This window comes from Mercenaria mercenaria, chromosome 2 (genome assembly GCF_021730395.1).
Source record: "Mercenaria mercenaria strain notata chromosome 2, MADL_Memer_1, whole genome shotgun sequence".
In the NCBI taxonomy this organism is placed as follows: Eukaryota; Metazoa; Mollusca; class Bivalvia; order Venerida; family Veneridae; genus Mercenaria; species Mercenaria mercenaria.
The window spans coordinates 63,809,872-63,830,511 of NC_069362.1; the positions used below are offsets into that span (position 1 = coordinate 63,809,872).

A 20,640-nucleotide genomic window follows, 5' to 3' on the forward strand; every position below is an offset into this window, starting at 1 on the left:
TCTTACTGGAAATTCACTGAACTTTCAAATTAAAGGTTGAAATATTTTTCTGATTGGTATTTTTCAACACCTGTTCAAAGTTATTTCCTTTAAATTCGAAGTATTTGTTATAAGAAATAGGAAACCACCATAAGAAAAAGGTTTGAATTTTCAACCCCTATGTCACACTTTTGATTCATTATTTTGAACACCACCCATATGTCTCAGTGTGGCCAGACACTGACAGTATATATACGTCTCAGTTTGACCAGACAGTATATCTCAGTGTACACATACATGTCAGTGTGACTAGACAGTATACTTAGATATCAGTCATGCGACCAGACAGTACTGTGAAATTATTAATATTCGTGGGGGACTAATTTTCATAGATTTCATGGTTGAGTCAATCCATGAAATTTAATCCTTATGAACAAGTAAAATTCCCGTTCATTTTATGTTCAGAAGTTGAAATCCACGAATTAATATCCCCACAAAATTGCCGTTATGACCAAAACCAGTAATTTCATGCCCACGAAATTAAATGATTTTACAGTATACAAATATTGTACTACAACACAAATGACATTCAACTGCTTTTTTAATTTTTCAGTGGTTAATAGGCAAGAAAGATTCTACAACCTTCTTTGGTTGTATAAATAAAGATACATATGGAGATATCTTGGAGAAAAAAGCAAGTGAAATGGGTGTAAATATGAAACTTCAGATAACAGACAAAGAACCTACAGGGACCTGTGCAGTAATTGTTACAGGGGAAGACAGGTACTTGTACAGTTTAGAACATTGCACAGGGTTTCCGCTGCAATTCGCTAAATACGCCAATGGCGAAAAAAAAAAAGTGGCAGAGAGTGCACGCCCCCCCCCCCCCCCCCCCCCCCCCCCACAATGCTTCACTGACTTTCATATTTTGTGGCAGAAAAAAGTTGGGGCCATTGGAAACCCTGATTGCAGTAGTTGTTACAGGGGAAAACAGGTACTTGTACAGTTTAGAACATTGCAGTAGTTATACCCCCACCAAACATGTTTGAGGGGGGTATATAGGAGTCAGTTTTGTCACGTCCCGTCGCGTCCCGTCCCGTCCCGTCGCGTCCCGAAATCTATTATCTCAGTTATTACCAAATGGATTTGATTCAAACTTAAAATATATGTTCTACCTTATCACCCACATCATGTGACACAAGGTGCATAACTCTTGATACCAAGTTTTCATGAATTATGTCCCCTTTTACTTAGAATTTAAGGTTAATTTTGTTGTATTTTCACTATATCTCAGATATTACTAAATGGATTTGATTCAAACTTAAAATAGATGTTCCACCTCATCACCCACATCATGTGATACAAGGTGCATAACTCTGACACCATTTTTTTTTATGAATTATGCCCCTTTTTACTTAGAATTTAAGGTTGATTTTGATGTATTTTCACTATATCTCAGTTACTACTGAATGGATTTGATTCAAACTTAAAATAGATGTTCCACCTCATCACCCACATCATGTGTCCACATCATGTGACACAAGGTGCATAACTCTGACACCAAGTTTTCATGAATTATGTCCCCTTTTACATAGAATTTAAGGTGAATTTTGTTGTATTTTCACTATATCTCAGTTATTACTAAATGGATTTGATTCAAACTTAAAATAGTTGTTCTACCTCATCACCCAGATGATGTGACATAAGGTGCTTAACTCTGACATAAATTTTTTTGAATTATGTCCCCTTTTACTTTAAATTTAAGGTTGATTTTGATGTATTTTCACTATATCTCAATTATTACAAAATGGATTTGATTCAGACTTAAAATAGATGTTCCACCTCATCACCCACATCATGTGACACAAGGTGCATAACTCTGACACCAATTTTTCATGAATTATGCCCCTTTTTACTTAGAATTTAAGGTTAATTTTGATGTATTTTCACTATATCTCAGTTACTACTGAATGGATTTGATTCAGACTTAAAATAGATGTTCCACCTCATCACCCACATCATGTGACACAAGGTGCATAACTCTGACACTAATTTTTCATGAATTGTGTCCCCTTTTACCTAGAATTTAAGGTTAATTTTGATGTATACTTTCACTATATCTCATTCTGATTGGCTTAGAGCCAAAGGGAAGTAACCTTTTTTAACTTTTGTACTTAGTTTCTTCCCCTTAAATTCCAGGAATTAGTCTATTTTTAGAAATCCTATTTTTAGATTTTTAATATTTTAGGTATTTTTCTAACTTTTTTATTATAAGTCCTATGTAAAAAGTAAAAACATTTTTCTGTGGTAACATGGGTCGGTAAGACACTTTTTTGTATTCACTTTTAGTGTATCTCTAATATTAGAGATTTAAAATATTTACTAGTATTACTATACTAGTATTATACTAGTATTACTTATATGTGGAAGCCCAGGATGAAGTACTCCAAAGTATGTTTAAGATTCCTTATGGTTGCCATTCTTCTGTGACAAGACCGTATGGTGGGGGTATGAGTCACTCCTGTGACAGTTCTAGTTGTTACAGGGGAAAACGGGTACTTGTACAGTTTAGAACATTGCAGTAGTTGTTACAGGGGAAAACGGGTACCTGTACAGTTTAGATCATTGCAGTAGTTGTTACAAGGGAAAACGGGTATTTGTACAGTTTAGAACATTGCAGTAGTTGTTACAGGGGAAAACGGGTACTTGTACAGTTTAGAACATTGCAGAAGTTGTTACAGGGGAAAACAGGTACTTGTACAGTTTAGAACATTGCAGTAGTTGTTACAAGGGAAAACAGGTACTTGTACAGTTTAGAACATTGCAGTAGTTGTTACAGGGGAAAACAGGTACTTGTACAGTTTAGAACATTGCAGTAGTTGTTACAGGGGAAAACAGGTACTTGTACAGTTTAGAACATTGCAGTAGTTGTTACAAGTGAAAACGGATACTTGTACAGTTTAGATCATTGCAGTAGTTGTTACAAGGGAAAACGGGTACTTGTACAGTTTAGAACATTGCAGTAGTTGTTACAGGGGAAAACAGGTACTTGTACAGTTTAGAACATTGCAGTAGTTGTTACAGGGGAAAACAGGTACTTGTACAGTTTAGAACATTGCAGTAGTTGTTACAGGGGAAAACAGGTACTTGTACAGTTTAGAACATTGCAGTAGTTGTTACAAGGGAAAACAGGTACTTGTACAGTTTAGAAAATGAAGAAAAAAGAAAATTATAGCCATCTTTCTAATCACTCAACAGCTTTGAGGTATTCCCACTTCTCCCTGAAGTCTCCCCACTTTTCCCTTTATCAGCTTGAGGGAGAAGTGACCTCTCAAAAAACTGGACCTAGCTAGGCACCTGCTATTCTGGCATATTTTGCGCAGACAACTGTAGCATTCTTGGGCACATTTCGGGGGCATTTGTCACTGATAGTGACAGCTCTTGTTGTTTTGTTATTGAATGAAACATTGATTCAAATAAAAAAAAAAATCGCCAGAGCATAGATAATAATTGTCTTTTGTTCTTGGTGAAAAAAGCGTAAATTATGCATTTTTTCTCGCTTGCTAGCTCGCATAAGTAATTAAGTTCTTGTTCTGCGTGAAAAAAATATAAAATATGCATTTTTTCTCGCTGGCTACGCTCGCATAGATAATTTATCTTTTGTTCTTGGTGAAAAATATAAAATATGCTTTTTTTTCTCGCTCGCTATGCTCGCATAGGTACATTTGTAATTAATCTTTTGTTCTGGGTGAAAAATATATAATATGCATTTTTTCTGACAAGTCATAAAACATGGACTATAATTAGCATGTTATTTGGGTTGATTTTGTCACAAAAACCTGTCCTTTTTCAATACCAAATAAAGTACCTGAGAATGCATCAGATGGATCCATTGTTTTCAAAATTTGAAAGTAGGCATGCATTATTTTGATTTAAATGTGATTGCGGTTTCTGCACTGATTAAGCTTTATCTGTATTTTCAGATCTCTATGTGCAAATTTAGCTGCTGCCAACTGTTTTACAAAGGATCATTTAGATAATGCTGCTAACTGGGAGCTTGTAGAAAAAGCAGACTATTTTTATTGTGCTGTAAGTATTGTATGCTGTACTTCTGAAGGAACAAAAGTGTTCAGGTTTTGACATTACCAGAGCCAACTGGGTTATAACTTATATCAGTAGCTTTGCCGGACATGGACTGCAGATTTTCTTGCTTCTCATCTGATGCCCCAGACCCCAGACATTTTCCAAACTGGTGCGGCTCGAAACACTGTAGCCTACTCCCACAGTGAGACTGTTTCCTACATGGTGCCTCTTGTTTCTCTTTCTGCTGCCTTAGTCATCGAATTTCTACCTATCATGAATAGATCAACACAGATAGTACACTTTGTGACAGTTCTCTTTTCTGTTGGTAACCAATAGAAGCTCTCGAAAACAAAAACATTTTTAGCTAACCTGAACTATTAGTACAGGACGAGAGCCCTTAGCTTTTAAAGATTTCTTCTTATGAACCGCTCGATGGATCTTCATCAAACTTGGTCTGTAGCATCATTATAAAATTTGTTTATTTGGTGGGGGGAGGGGTGCTTGGCCCCTTTTTAGGGGCCACTAGAGTTAAAAATAAAATACCTTTACATGACTTCTTCTCATGAACTGCTTGATGGGTCTTCATCAAACCTTGTATGGAGCATCATTATAAGGTTCTTTACCATGTTTGTTCAATTCGGGGCACTGAGCTTAAGAAAGAAATATCTTTTAAGTACTGCTTCTCATCAACTGCTTGATGGATCTTCATCAAACATGGTCTGCAACATCATTTTAAGGTATTATGCCAAATTTGTTCAAATGGGGGCACTTAGGCCTTTCTAGGGACCACTAGAGATAAAATATAAATACTTTGAAATATTTCTTCTGCTGGTTATGCGTTCTTGGTGTGTGACAGCAAAGTATAAAACAAGAGGGCCATGATGGCCCTATATCGCTCACCTGTTATCATTGCACTTGAGGACAAGAAGGTCCTCAGAAAAAATATCTAAGTCCAAAGGACAGGAACAACAAAGGAAAGAAATTTAACCAGAAAGAAAGAGAATTCTTACAAGGTACAGATATGTCAAAATACACTTAAAAATTGGAGGTACCATCCATGTTGTACCACAGAAAAGTGGTCTCGGTTTTTCCCTACGGCCAATAATAAAAAAGTTACTAAAATAAGCTATTTATAGTAACGTAAAAGGGAAGTAATTAAAAAGAAAATTATTGTAAGTGAACAAAAGAAGGATCTGCCAAATAAATCTGTTGACATAAATGAAATTTCAGGTCAGCATCTTCATTAGTTATGGAGATATACCCATTTTAATTTGAAATAAAGGGAGGTAATTTGACATAAAATCAGTCCATAGTTATCTACCCTGATTGACTCATTGCAACTAGTGACAATAATGAAATTTCAAATAAGTCGGATAAGTACTTAATGATATAAATCCATTTTGATTACAATCAGTGGAGGTAATCAGATATAAAATAACTCTGGAACCTACGATTGGATCTGATTTGCCATGGAATCCAAGATTTATTGTTGTTGAAGATATTTTTGAAGTTTGTATCAAATAAAACAATAAATGAAGTCTCTATATGACTGCGAAAGCCAAAATAGCCAATTTTTGACCTTTAAGGGGCCATAACTCTAGAACCCATGATGGAATCTGGCCAGTTCAAGAAAAGAACCAAGATCTTGTGGTGATACAAGTCTTATATCTCCTAAACTTGGGTCAATTGATCACCTCATCAAGATGAAGTACAGAACCCATGAGTCAGCCTTGTTTTCTCAAGGTCAAGGTCACAACTCAAGGTCAAAGGTTTGAGCCTTCCATTTTGTGTCCGCTCTATATCTCCTAAACCCCTTGAAGGAATTTTTATAAAACTTGGGTCAAATGATCACCTCATCAAAATGATATGCAGAACTTATGAGTCAGCCATGCCGGCTCAAGGTCAAGGTCACAACTTAGGGTCAAAGGTTTGAGCCTTCCATTTTGTGTCCACTCTGTGTCTCGTAAACCCTTTGAAGGATTTTCATCAAACTTGAGTCAAATGATCACCTCATCAAGAACTCATGAGTCAATCATGTCAACTCAAGGTCAAGGTCACAACTCAAGGTCAAAGGTTTGAGCTATGTATTTCCCAAACCCCTTGAAGGATTTTCATGAAACTTGGGTCAAATGATCACCTCATCAAGACATTGTGCAGAATTCATGAGTCAGCCATGTCAGTTCAAGGTCAAGGTCACAGCTAAAGGTCAAAGGTTTACCCTTTCACTATCCATTGCAGTGGCGGGGGATTTAGCTGTCTTTCAGACTGCCTTGTTTTTTATGCCCCCGAAGGGAGGCATATTAGTTTTCAACTGTCCGTCAGTCTGTTCGTGCGTTCGTTCGTTCGTCACAACATTAACTCTTTGTATGAAGGCACTTTACTCGCGAAAGTACTTATTGAGTACACCACTCCTACTGACTTTGGGATCACCAAGTCAAAGGTCAAGGTCACAGGGGCCAATGTTATCTTTTTGCATGAAGGCACTTTACTTGCGAACCAGTACACCCAGGACCTTCAAACTTCACGTGCTGATAGTACTTATTGAGTACACCTCCCCTACTGACTTTGGGATCACCAGGTCAAAGGTCAAGGTCAAAGTGGCCAATGTTAACTTTTTGCATGAAGGCATTTGACTCACGAACCACTGCACCCAGGACCTTCAAACTTCACATGCTGATAGTACTTACTAAGTACACCACCTCTACTGAAGTTGGGGTCACCAGGTCAAAGGTCACGGTCACAGGGGCCGACGTTAACTTTTTACATGAAGGCACTTTAGTCGCGAACCACTTCACCCGGGACCTTCAAAATTAACATGCTGATAGTACTTATTGAGTACACCACCCCTACTGGGGTCACCAGGTCAAAGGTCAAGGTGCTGCGGGGGCATTTGTCACCATTAGTGACAGCTCTTGTTTTATTATTATTTAGTTTATATCTTAATAGTTAAATATTATCTATTTTGCTTGTAAAACTAGCAGAAAACTAAAAAATAATGCAGTAATGCTAAGATTACTTCTTTTTCTTGTGTTGTCAGATGCACCTGCTAAAAATGTAAACAGTGAAATTATATGACAAAATTTTGAGTACAGATAAAGAATTTGAAGAATGGCATACTGCAAAATATAGATACATTGAATACATTCATTATGTTCTTAAAATTTGTCACATAAATGTCAATTTTGCCTACAGATTATGGCAAGCATTTGATTTACCAGGCATTGCCAAGCATGTCACAGTTTAAGAATCACATGGTTTTACAATCGTCATGTGATTTGCTTGGAGGCGGGGATGATTGTTTAACAATACTCGTGCGCAGATGTTGGGTGCTGTGTCACACTGAAGAGGCCTACAAAAACACTGCTTTTTTCTACAAGTAATGTTCACAGATACTTGATATATTCTTACCAAAAACTTTAATGTATAATTTCAGAAGACATTACTGTATTCTTATTACAGGGATTTCCACTGACAGTTAGTCCACCAACTATATTAAGGCTAGCCAAACACTCACATGAGAAAGGGAAAACATTCTGTATGAATCTATCAGCACCTTTCCTCTGCCAGTTTTTCAAAGAACCTATGCTGCAAGTGTTGCCTTATACAGATATTATATTTGGCAATGAAACAGTAAGTATACATTGTGTTATACAAGTAGAGATATAGACAGATATAGATGGAAAGGTGAAGAGATAGAGACATTGAAATATAGAAAGGTATAGAGAGAGATGGAGATGTTGACACATTGAAATATTGATTGATAGATAGAGATGGAGAAGTTAAAAAATGGAAATGGAGAATGAGATGAAAGGTTGAGAGATGGGGATGGTGAGGTTGAAGAGAAAGGTAAAGAGATGGAGAGGTTGAGATATACTTGTGTCATGTTGTCTGTCTGTTCGTCCATGGACACAATCTTGTGTGCACCATCTCTCCTCATCCCTGTGACACAATTTAATAAAACTTCACACAAGTGATTAGTAACAACAGTAGTTGTGCATGGGGCATGTTAGGTTCTTTCAGAAAAAAAAAATTGCAGAGTCACAGGGCTTTATTTGTTGTAACTATACTATATACATAGACACAATCTTGTGCGCACCATCTCTCCTCATTCCCTTGACACAATTTAATGAAACTTCACACAAGTGATCAGTAACAACAGTAGTTGTGCATTGGGCATGTTGGGTTATTTCAGAAAAAACTTTTGCAGAGTTACAGGAATTTGTTTTAGCTCACCTGAGCCAAAGGCTCATGGTGAGCTTTTGTGACCGCCAATGTCCGTCGTGTGTCGTGCGTCCGTCAACATTTTCTAAAAAAATCTTCTTGAAAACCACTGGGCAGAATTACACCAAATTTCACAGGAATGATCCTTGGGTGGCCCCCTTTCAAAATTATGCAAAGAATTGAATTCCATGCAGAACTCTGGTTGCCATGGCAACCTACAGGAAAAACTTTCAAAATCTTTTTGTCCAAAACCACAGGGCCTAGGACTTTGATATCTGGTGTGTAGCATTATCTAGTGGTCCTCTACCAAAATTGGTCATATTATCCCCCTAGGGTCAAATATGGCCCTGCCCCGGGGGTCACTTGGTTTATATAGACTTATATAGGGAAAACTTTGAAAATCTTCTTGTACAAAACCACATGGCCTAGCGCTTTGATATTTGGTATGTAGTATCATCTAGTGGTCCTCTACCAAGATTGTTCAAATTATCCCCCTAGGGTCAAATTTGGCCCCGCCTCGGGGGGGGGGGGGGGGGGGGGGTCACATGGTTTATATATAGACTTATTTAGGGAAAATTTTGAAAACCTTGTTGTACAAAACCACATGGCCTAGGGCTTTGATATTTGGTATGTAGCATCATCTAGTGGTTCTCTACCAAGATTGTTCAAATTATCTCCCTAGGGTCAAATATGGCCCCGTCCTGGCGGTCATAGACTTTTATAGGAAAAAAAGTTTAAAAATCTTCTTGTCTGAAACTACAACACTTAGACCTTTGATATTTGGTTTATAGCATTGTCTTATGGTCAACAACCAAAGCTGTTCAAATTGTACCCTTTGGGTGAAAAGAGGCCCTGCCCTGGGGGTCCCAAGTTTTATATAGACTTGTATTGGAAAAAGCTTTAAAAATCTTCTTGTCTGAAACCATACGACCTAGGCTTTTGATATTTGGTATGATGCATTGTCTAATAGTCCTCTACCAAAATTGATTAAATTATGCCCCTAGGGTTAAAATAGGCCCTGCCCTGGGGTCACTTAATTATTATGTGAGTTATATAGGAAAAATACTTAAAAAATCATCTGATCCTATTTCCAAGACTGTTTAATTATAATTACCTGATGACCCCAAGTAATATGGTGTTACTTAACTGTGACCTTGACCTACTGACCTACTTTCTTGTTTTTTTAGTATACAGCCTTGGAATTTTGATGACATATACAGTTTTTCACACAAATCGTAAAACTGAATTTCATTGACCATGAATGTGACCTACTGACTTTCTTAATATATTATCAACAGTTTGACATTTGAAACATGTAACTCATATTACTCAGGTGAGCGATCCAGGGTCATCATGACCCTCTTGTTTGTTAACATACTGTGTACATACAGTCTGCATATGCAATCTTGTGCGCGCCTAATCTTCCGAACCCTTGCACACATTTGTATGAAACATCACACAGGTAATCAGTAGCAACTCTAGTTGTACATTGCACATGTTAGTTCTTTTAGATAAATATTCTGCAGAGTTATTGGGCTTTGTTTTTTGTTACTATACTGTAAGCATACAGTCTATATACATACAGTCCACATAATTATGCCATCTTGTTTGCATCAAATTGCAATGTACTGTGTCAGTGCGTGTGTGTGGGGGGGGGGGGGGTATATTTATCACCTTTGGTGATAGCTCTAGTTACTACTATCATGGGTTTCTTTTTGTTCTTTATGTGCTGTGAAAACTCAATTTTTTAAAATTTAATAAAATCGTGGACGAGTTCGATATTGGGTCATCTGGGGTCAAAAACTAGTTCACCAGGTCAAATCAAAGGAAAAGCTTGTTAACACTAGAGGTCACAATTTTTGTCCAATCGTAATGAAACTTGGTCAGAATGTTACCCTCAATAAAATCTTGGACAAGTTCGATACTGGGTCATCTTGGATCAAAAACTAGGTCACCAGGTCAAATCGAAGGAAAAGCTTGTTAACGCTCTAGAGGTCACATTTTTGGCCCAATCTTAATGAAACCTGGTTAGAATGTTACCTTCAATAAAATCTTGGACAAGTTGGATATTGGGTCATCTGGGATCAAAAACCAGGTCAACAGGTCAAATCAAAGGAAAAGCTTGTTAACAACTTAGAGGTCACAATTTGGACCCAATCTTAATGAAACTTGGTCAGAATGTTACCCTCAATAAAGTCTTGGATGAATTTGATACTGGGTCATCCAGGATCAAAAACTAGGTCACCAGGTCAAATCAAAGGAAAAGCTTGTTAACACTGTAGAGGCCAGATTTATGACTGTATTTTCATGAAACTTGGTCAGAATGTTCAAGGTCCAGTTTGAATCTGGGTCATGTAGGATCAAAAACTAGGTCACCAGGTCAAATCTAGGTCAAAAGCTAGTTTACACTGTAGAGGCCACATTTATGACCATATCTTAATGAAACTTGGTCAGAATGTTAATCTTGATGATCTATAAGTCAGGTTCAAATCTGGGTCAGGTGGGGTCAAAAACTAGGTCACTAGGTCAAATCAAAGAAAAAGCTTGTTTACACTCTAGAGGCCACATTTATGACTGTATCTTCATGAAACTTAGTCAGAATGTTAATCTTGGTGATCTTTAGGTCAAATGCGAATCTGGGTCATGTCCGGTCAAAATTTTGGTTAAAGTTTTACGTGCAAGTTACTATCTCCAAAACTAATGCAGATATTGATTTGAAACTTCACATGTGTCTTCGGGGTTATAAAACTAGTTGATAGCAGCAAGTCCATAACTCTGACCTTCATTTTAACCAAATTATGCCCCCTTTTGGACTTAGAAAATTCTGGTTAAAGTTTTGCGTGCAAGTACATACAGCTATTTCTAAAAGGCATATAGATTTGAAACTTATTTTTCCTTTTTCTAGATCAATTACCAACCTCACTGGGTCAAGACCCATAACTCTGACATATATTTTGACCAAATTATGCCCCCTTTTAGACTTAGAAAATTTTGGTTAAAGTTTTACATGCTAGTTATTATCTCCAAAACTAATGCAGATATTGAATTGAAACTTCACATGTGCCTTCGGGGTTATAAAACTAGTTGATAGCAGCAAGTCCCATAACTGATATGCATTTTGGTCAAATTATTCCCCCTTTTGAACTTAAAACTCTTTTGATATTTAACCTTTTTGGGTAATATTTTCCTGCTTCTGGGACAATATTTCGAATAGTCGAGCTTGGCTGTCTAATGGACAGCTCTTGTTCTACTGGTTCCAAACCAGTATGTAGAATTTGTATAATATTGTGAAAGTTACTGTCAGTGAGAACTGTATCCAGTATTTATGTATTATTGTTACTGTCAATGAGAACTATGTATAGAATTTGTGTATTATTGTATACTTATTATTATTACTGATAGTGAGAAAAATATGTTGAATTTTTGTATCATTATGTACTTATTATAGTTACTGTCAGTGAGAACTGTATGTAAAATTTGTGTATTTTCAGGAAGCAGCCACTTTTGCCACAGAAAATGATCTTGGGGTAAGTGAATGTTATCAAAAGCCTGAAGCATAAACACTTGAAGATATGTATCAAGCTTCAGTCTGTTTTTACACGTTCATCAGTTGTAGTTTACCTTACTTTTTAACCTTGATTATTTGCCATGCTTGTAAAATGTTAGTTGTCGTAATTCCATGTTTAGAACAGTTTATAATGTAATGTAATGGGTGAAATTGGGATTGGGTGAGGTGTAATGAATAATTAAAAAATAAGTATTTTGCAAAGCAATATTATAGATTAATAAGGTTGCCTGTCTACAGCTGCTGCCACCTAAATATGGTGATAAGAGCAGCTGTCAGCATTTCACCCAACATCTAGCAAAACTATTCTTACATGTTACTGCATTCTCAGATTTAAAAAAAATATATTAATTAAATGAAAATGTAAGATAAAAAAAATAGATCTTGCTCTTGTTTACAGTCACCATTTGATGCGGCACTGGTTTAGTAGCTGCAGAGTAAATAACAGTTTTTCCTCATTTTGTGAGCTTTCTTGTAGCATAAATATTTATATCTTGTATTTGTAGACGGACAAAGTACCAGAGATAGCACTGAAAATAGCAGCTTTAGCAAAAGAAAACAAAAACAGAGCACGGATGGTTGTGATAACTCAGGGAGATTTGCCAGTTGTCGTAGCTTATGGTAAGCTTGGCAGGGCCCGCACTTTCTTTCTCCACTTGCGCCATTTGGCGAACTTGCGATCAAAGTGATGAATGAAAATTGCAAGTAGCAAAAATGGAAAATTCTACATATTTGTTTGTTCTAAATCGTATCCTCTGAATTTTGACTGCTTCAATAATTTAACTACAGTTTGGATGATAAAACATAACTATACTGATAATACAGTCTCATTGTTTGAAGTAGCGTTTGTTATGAACATTTTGACATGCACATTGCAATTAGTGGGCAGGTTATTTGCTTACAAGCAGCTGTTGTTTTGATGTAATCACAATTGATTATATGATTTCATTCTCTTCATTATCTTTTGATTGTTTAAAAAGTAACTTACCTCAAACATTTTCAGAAAATTCACTAACTTTTTCTCGTGTTTTTAAAATACTGTTTTATGAAGCATTTCCAAACCTGCCTTGTGTGACAAAAATAATGTAATTGAAATTCACACATTGTGACACCTACATCAGATTCTGAGCAAAACCTGTTGAACAACTTTCTTTTCATCTTTACCAATAAAAGCGGGATAAAAAAAGCTGTTTATTAGCTCGACTACTCGAAGAATATGGAGAGCTATACTACTCACATTGGTGTCGGCGTTGGGGTAAAGTTTTTATGAAATGGTAATATCTTGTATACCATCAAAGTTTTTTACTTCAAACTTAAGTGTATTTGTTTATTATAATAGTCTCTACCTGTAGGCAAGAGTACATAACTCTGTCAAGTATTTTGGCTGAATTATTGATCGCGGCCGATGAGGCCGCGATCATATTGAATAGGTAAAGTATATGCACGCTGGGGAATATATTTCATGATGGACCTGTGAATTCTTTACTTATGGGTGAAACAGGTCTCATAAGCATAAATACGACTAGCTTCTACTGATTATAAAACATACCGTACGATTTGTTGTGAATTAACTGTTGTTGTACTTTTAGTAGTTCAACCTCCACCCTTGTTTAAGAGCAACATTTAAAAAACACGTTTTTTTTTTCATCCTCAAGTAATAAGTAAGTAGACTCGCCCAGTTTAATCAATCTAGATGTATAATCTAACTCTATACATAAGAGCGCCTACTCCACCCGATTTACATTCGGAACATTTTCACGCGTTTCGGGCTTTATCGTATGTTTAACATGGGATTTTTGAACCGTCCAAAGATGTTGGAAATGTTTGTCTCATTGTTTATTTTTTTTTAATAAAACTGTTACTGCTTTCATTGTCTACCACTTTTTTTCCACCCTTGCCTGAAAAAGCAGTAATGAGTTTGTACACTGTTCAGACAATTGTGCTCTGTTGAAATTTAACCAAACACAAGTTTACCTGCATAAACAGAAAGCATGATATGTCACCATGCACGGATCCAGAGGGTGGGGGGGACCGGGGGTCTGGACCCCCTCTGGAAAATCTTTAAAAAAGGAAAGAAGACAAGAAGGAAAGAAAATGTTTTTCGAAAAAAGCAACATTAGGACTGCATGTAAAGTATATGCGGCTGCTGCTACATACGACCCCGACATAATTCATATTATTTATCTAAAAGAAACTAAGAATTTTACCTTCAAGAAAGCTTGATTTTATCATTTTCCCAAACTTAACAGGTTAGTCCATTAAACTGTCCCAGAATGCAAAAAATGAAGTGCTAAATTTCAAAATTTCCAGGATGGGGGGGGGGGGGGGCATGGTCACTATACCTGTCCAGTACTGGACATTATGGTAAATGCTTCTTTCCTGCACAGATGACAATTTCGCAACTTCTGTCCGGTTTGTACAAATTTCTGGCCGCGATAAACCATTTGACTTGTGGCCCTTTTTAGACTTGGATATTGGTTCAGATTTCGTACAAGTCCATGCTTTATAAAACTATTTGACATGTGGCTTTGAAATTTTGAACACTTGTTTATCATCATGATTTCCATCTGTTGGCAAGAGAACATAACTCTGTCAACTATTTTGGCTGAATTGTGGCCCTTTTTGGACTTGGAAATTGTTTCAGTTTTCGTACAAGCAGGCTTTCAAGTAGTCCTACTTTTCCCTACTTTTCCTACTTTTTAGGTCTGTTCCTACTTTTTTCCTGCTTTTTTTGAAAAACTCCTACTATTCCTACTTTTTATCTAAAGAAGAAGAAATATGTTAACAAATATATATTGTAAGTCTATTTATATAATTAATTGTGTTACATAATATAAGGATTGGTAGTGTACTTGTGATGCTCTAGAGACCTTTGACATGCTGCTGGTGACCTCTTATGCATGCAGAAACCTGCTGACAGTTTGTTATGTGAGTTGAAGACTGACCTTGATTTCGAAACATAAGAGGTTGCAGGTAGCCATGTACAATGGGGACCTCAAAGGATCATGAAAATAGACAGACCTTATATATTGTGATTTATGTCCTGCTGCGTAATTGTGAGTAAATGTACAAAATTCAGGCGGCCTGGGTCCAGGGCTAGACAGAGGGTGCCCATGCCTCCCAAGTTTGCTGAGAAGTGACCTGTACTCATCAAAGTTGCACCCAGCTGAGGAAAATGTCCCTCCCAGTACCTCAAAATTAAGACCAAAAATGTACCAGAGCCCTCCATTTCATACCTGTATTTCAAAATTTTCCAGGGAAAGAGCCCCCTAACCGCGCTTCCCTTCCCCTCCCCTAAAATGACTGGGGTACCTCCTCCCATACCTCAAAATCTAGACCAAAAAATGCACCGGAGCCCACAGTTTCAGACCTGTATTTCAAAATTTTCCAGGGGAAGAGCTCCCTAACCCCCCTTCCCCTCCCCTAAAATGACTGGGATACCTCCTCCCATACCTCAAAATCTAGACCAAAAATTGCACCAGAGCCCACAGTTTCAGACCTATATTTCAAAATTTTCCAGGGGAAGAGCCCCCTGACCCTCTAGAATATCTGGGATACTTCCTCTCATACTTAAAAATTTAGACCAAAAAATGTACCAGAGCCCACCATTTCATACCTGTGTTTCAAAATTTTCCAGGGGGGGAGCCCACTGACCCCCTAGAATATTTGGGATACTTCCTCTCATACTTAAAAATTTAGACCAAAAAATGTACCAGAGCCCATCATTTCATACCTGTGTTTCAAAATTTTCCAGGGGCTGACCCCACTAAAATGACTGGGATACCTCCTCCATACCTCAAAATTTAGACCAAAAATTGCACCAAAGCCTACTGTTTCATACCTATATTTCAAAATTTTCCAGGGGGAAAAGCCCCCTGACACCCTAAAATGACTGGGAGACCTCCTCCCATCCTTAAAAAATTTAGACCAAAAAAATGCACCAGAAAACAACCCTTTCATACATGTATTTCAAAATTTTCCAGGGGGAGACCCCCCTAAAATGTCTAGGACCTCAAAATTTAGACCAAAAATGCACCAGAGCCCACCGTTTCATACCTTTATTTCAAAATTGTCCAAGAGTCCCCCAATCTCCACCCCTAAAATGAGGGGAATACCCCTTCAGTACCTCAAAACCTTTCGGCGCTATGCACCTTGCCTGTGACGCTTTTGTTCTTAAACTTATGCCTCCCCAATCAAATATTTCAGAATCTGTAACTCTGCCATCAATAAAGGGATTTTGAAATAACTTTGCATAAATGTTCACCATAATGAGACAACATGTTATGCGCAAGACCCAGACCCCTAGCTTCAAGGTTAAGGTCACACTTACAGGCCAAAGGTTATCAGGGTCTGCTCAGTCCATAACTCTGCCATCCTTGAAAGAATTTTGAAATAATTTGGCATAAATGTTTACCATAATAAGACGACATGTCATGTGCAAGACCCAGACCCCTAGCTCTAAGGTCAAGGTCACACTTAGAAGTTAAAGGTTAACATGGTCTTTTTCTTGTCTGGTCCATAACTCTGCCATTCATCAAGGGATTTTGAAATAACTTTGTATAAATGTTCCCTATAATGTGAAGACATGTCATGCACAAGACCCAGACCTTTAGCTCCAAGGTCAAGGTCACACTTAGAAGTCTGTTTCTTGTCCAGTCCATAACTCTGCCATGGAAGTAGGGATTTTAAAATCACTTGGCATAAATATTCCCTATAATGAGATGAAATGTCATGCTCAAGACTTAGACCCGTAGCTCCAAGGTCAAGGCCACACTTAGAAGTCAAAGGTTAACATGGTCTGTTTCTTGTCATGGTCCATAACTCTGCCATTTATCAAGGGATTTGAAAATAATTTGACACAAATGTTAACCATATTAAGATGTGTTGCACTTATGACCCGGGTCTCTCAGTCAAGGTGAAAAGCCAGAGATTTTTGGATTTGGTCGGGAGACATGAGGCAAGGTGAAAAAATGGGATTTTGACCCTCCTGCTCATGTGTGACTTTCATTAAAAAAAAAACTTACATATAGCTAGAATATCACAGTTTACTATTTAATACCAAAAATGTTCAAACAGATACCCGCCCCGGCATTATATTGATGTACTATTTCCACAGTTGTGATCGTAGCTAATGGTAGGCATTGTATTTATCTACTTTCTCCATTCCTCTGCCTCCACAACTGTGGTCATAGCTAACAGTAGGCATTGTATTTATCTACTTTCTCCGTTCCTCTGCCTCCACAGCTGTGGTCATAGCTAACAGTAAGTTTGTAATTATCTACTTTCTCCATTCCTCTGCCTCCACAACTGTGGTCATAGCTAATAGTGGGCTTTATTTATCTACTTTCCTTCTTGCTCCAGTTCAGCTACTGCTGTCTACTTCCGTTCTTTGTGGTCATAGCTAACAGTAAGCTTGTATTTATCTACTTTCCCAATTCCTCTACCTCCACAACTGTTGTCATAGAGCTCTCTAACAGTAGACTTTGTATTTATCTACTTTCCCAATTCCCCTGCCTCCACAACTGTTGTCATAGATAACAGTAGGCTTTGTATTTATCTATTTTTTTCATTCCCCTGCCTCCACAACTGTGGTCATAGCACACAGTCATAGTTTACAGTACAAAACTTCCTCTGTGAGTGAAGTCTGGAGGTAGCCAGCAATGTATTTGATGCAGTAAGCACCTGCTAAGTCAATTTGATGAAGTCTAAGGTACCAGTTGTTGTTACAAGGTGACTGTATATTTGATTTAACCATATTATGCATGTGTTTTTCAGAGGGAAAAGTTGAAGAATTTCCAATTATACCAGTTAAAGCAAAGGACATAGAAGATACAAATGGAGCAGGAGATGCCTTTGTTGGAGGTAAAAACTTACAATACTTATATTGGCTAAGAATATTTTGGAAAACATTTCAGAATGTAGTCAACTTAAAGGTCCATTACTAAGGGAAAGTGAGTTGGCAATTTTTTTCATAGCCAGTGCATAGACTTCTGCAAGACACTAAATAATGAAGATTGGCAGGTCAAAATTTACAGAAGGTCTTTGGAACTCAAAGAAATGTATGTGTATTATGTTGAAATTTCAATGAATCGACAGAATGACCCCCAGGTCTTTTTAACTTTCTTCATACTTCATAGAAAAATAATTGTACATATACTGCGATTTATTTCGAATTTCTACATACCAACTTTCATTTTCCAATAAAATGAAATAGTTTCTGTGCTTTTTAAAAGAAATTAAAATGTTCACTTTCCTTAGTATTGGACCTTTAATTTCACACATAGTATATGTGTCTGGATATTATAGATCTCAAATAATGTTCCCCCTTGCAAGTACATTGATACTTAAATGGTATTTGTATATAACTATGTTTCCTGTGAAAGGAAACAAACATTTTGGTAACTGTGTTGTTTATTTTACAGGTTTTCTATCCCAGTTAGTACAGGGACAGCCCCTATCAACATGTGTACGATGTGGTAACTGTGTTGTTAAATTTTTACAGGTTTTCTTTCACAGCTAGTACAGAAACAGTGCTTAGCAGTGTGTGTTTGATGTAGTAACTATGTGTGGTTTATTTTTTACAGGTTTTCTATCACAGCTAGTACAGAGACAGCCGCTAGCAACATGTGTACGATGTGGTAACTACGCAGCAAGTCTCGTTATACAGCGGTCTGGCTGCACAGTACCAGAAAAGCCAGAATTTACCTAGATCTCCATACATTCTATACATAGACTTACATAGGGCATGCTCAACATCACCTAGGGTACAACATGTATATAGCCTCAGTCAAATTCTTACATTTGCTTACATTCCGGAAACTGTCCAGTTTTATACAGTAGTTACCAATGGTTTATAAATTGGTACATAATTAAACTGTTTCAAATTTTATCTGAACTAACAATAGAAATTACAAATATATATTTAAGATTGGTGCATAATTTTGTAAGCAGGAACATTAGCTGTATGTAGCTATTAACCATTTCAGTAACAAAACCAGGAGAATGTGAACAGGAAAACTGTCATTATTTTAATCTGAAAAAGAAAATAAGTGGAAAGTGAGCTCGAGAGCTTCCAGTTTCACTTTTACAACACATAAATTACCACAGTAGTGGTTTTACTTTTGTTATTAAAACAGGAACCCCATGGAACCTCTTGCAAGATTATCACTTGTGCACCCAAAACAAAGTCCCACTGACATTTTGATCACAATTTTCATACCGATAAACAAAATAAAAACGATATTGTAAATACAATATCAGGACAAGATTTTCAGTAGTTATTGTCTTTGAATGTTTCTGGCCGATGTTGAACATGATTTTAAGAAAGAAATTATTAATCAATTTAAATCATGTCATTGATTTTAATTACGAAGTGCTAATTTTTTCTGTGTGCTGTAATATCTTGCAAAGCAGGATGCCTTCTACAACTTCTCCTTTATACTAACATCGGAGACATGAATAGTTTTTATATCTATAGTGATATATTGGTATGTGTGGTATCATTTGATGTCTATATCATTTATTCAGGTTGGTACTCTAGAAATTTGCACTCTTTCTTTCAAGGTGTAATGTTACACAATACCTTTATTTCATTTTTTCTTTATTTCATATTTTTCTTTATTTCATATTTTCTTTATTTCATTTTTTCACTGGTTTATTGAAATCTTTTGGTAGATTATATTTGTAAATTTTAAACTGATTTTGCAGAATGTGCATTTCACTAGTTAAAATACTTGCAGAAGAAAAAATTAGAATCAATCGCAAATCTTGTCAAAAGTATACATACAAAAAAAGACATTGAATGATGCACTTGATCAAGAACATAGAAGACCAGATATGTATGCTCCACACAAAAGAAATATACAAGAAATCTAGAAACCTCATTGAACTGTTTATGATCATTGTGATGTTGTGTTTTGGCATTATGTTAATGTTAAATTAATAGACATTGAAAAAAAGAACTTCTGTTTGATTTACATACAAGATCAAAACACCTTTCACTTGGGGAAAATACTGCAGCTGGTGTTATATTGACCAGTTTTATCAGTTAGCAACCTGAAAAACTTTGGTAAACAATGAAAAAGAATAGATTTCTCATTTAAATGTGTTATGAATACAAAGGATGTTTCAAGCATTGACCAAAAAGCATACTTAGTGCCTAGGCCTATTCTCAGGAAGTGTTGCACAAGACAGGGACAGCATGATACAGGGACAGGACGATACTGGGACAGCATAATTCAGGGACAGCATGGCCCAGAGACTTAATTGTAGTTAACACTAATCAATTTTAAAAATACGAAACAGCTGACAAAAATTAGTAAATATTAGAAATGAATGCTAAAGTTGTTTTTTTTCAGAGACTTGTAAATGTTTTGCTCATTAAAGCAGTGACAATGATGTTTACATGGTATTTAATGAATGATATTTGTTATCCGAAGTTGATGGGAATGCATGTTGTTTTTTCTGCCAAACATTTACTATGCAATGCAGCTACATGTATATGATGCAATTGGGAATAAAAATTGAAATTGGCAAGTAATTGATGTGTTACATTGTGTTTTTAAATCCCCTGAGCACAATATCCTTGGGGTGAGCTTTTAGGATTGTTGAATGTCTGACTATCTATAGTTTCTGTAAAGAAAATCTGCTAAACTTTTTGAGCCAACTTCAACCACAATGTTCCTTGGGTAGTTCTCTTTCAGTTTCCATCAAATCTAGGCCTTCTGTTTAGAAACAGCTGGCCCAATTTCATAATAATTTCACATAAATATTCCTTAGGTAAACTTATACTA

At 36.6% G+C, this 20,640-nt stretch overlaps 1 protein-coding gene across 3 annotated transcripts in view; it reads left to right on the forward strand.

Moving 5' to 3' along the window:
- Positions 1–20,387, forward strand: part of LOC123564109 (uncharacterized) — a 40,060-nt gene extending 19,673 nt beyond the window's left edge. For all 3 annotated transcript variants that reach the window (XM_045357432.2, XM_045357429.2, XM_045357431.2), the window contains exons 5-11: positions 593–762; positions 3,963–4,068; positions 7,522–7,692; positions 11,775–11,810; positions 12,355–12,469; positions 17,624–17,710; positions 18,433–20,387. In XM_045357432.2, coding sequence (XP_045213367.2) covers positions 593–762; positions 3,963–4,068; positions 7,522–7,692; positions 11,775–11,810; positions 12,355–12,469; positions 17,624–17,710; positions 18,433–18,557 — 810 coding nt within the window. In that variant the 3' untranslated portion in view covers positions 18,558–20,387. The remainder of the gene's footprint in view (positions 1–592; positions 763–3,962; positions 4,069–7,521; positions 7,693–11,774; positions 11,811–12,354; positions 12,470–17,623; positions 17,711–18,432) is intronic.
- The last annotated feature ends 253 nt before the right edge of the window (positions 20,388–20,640 follow it).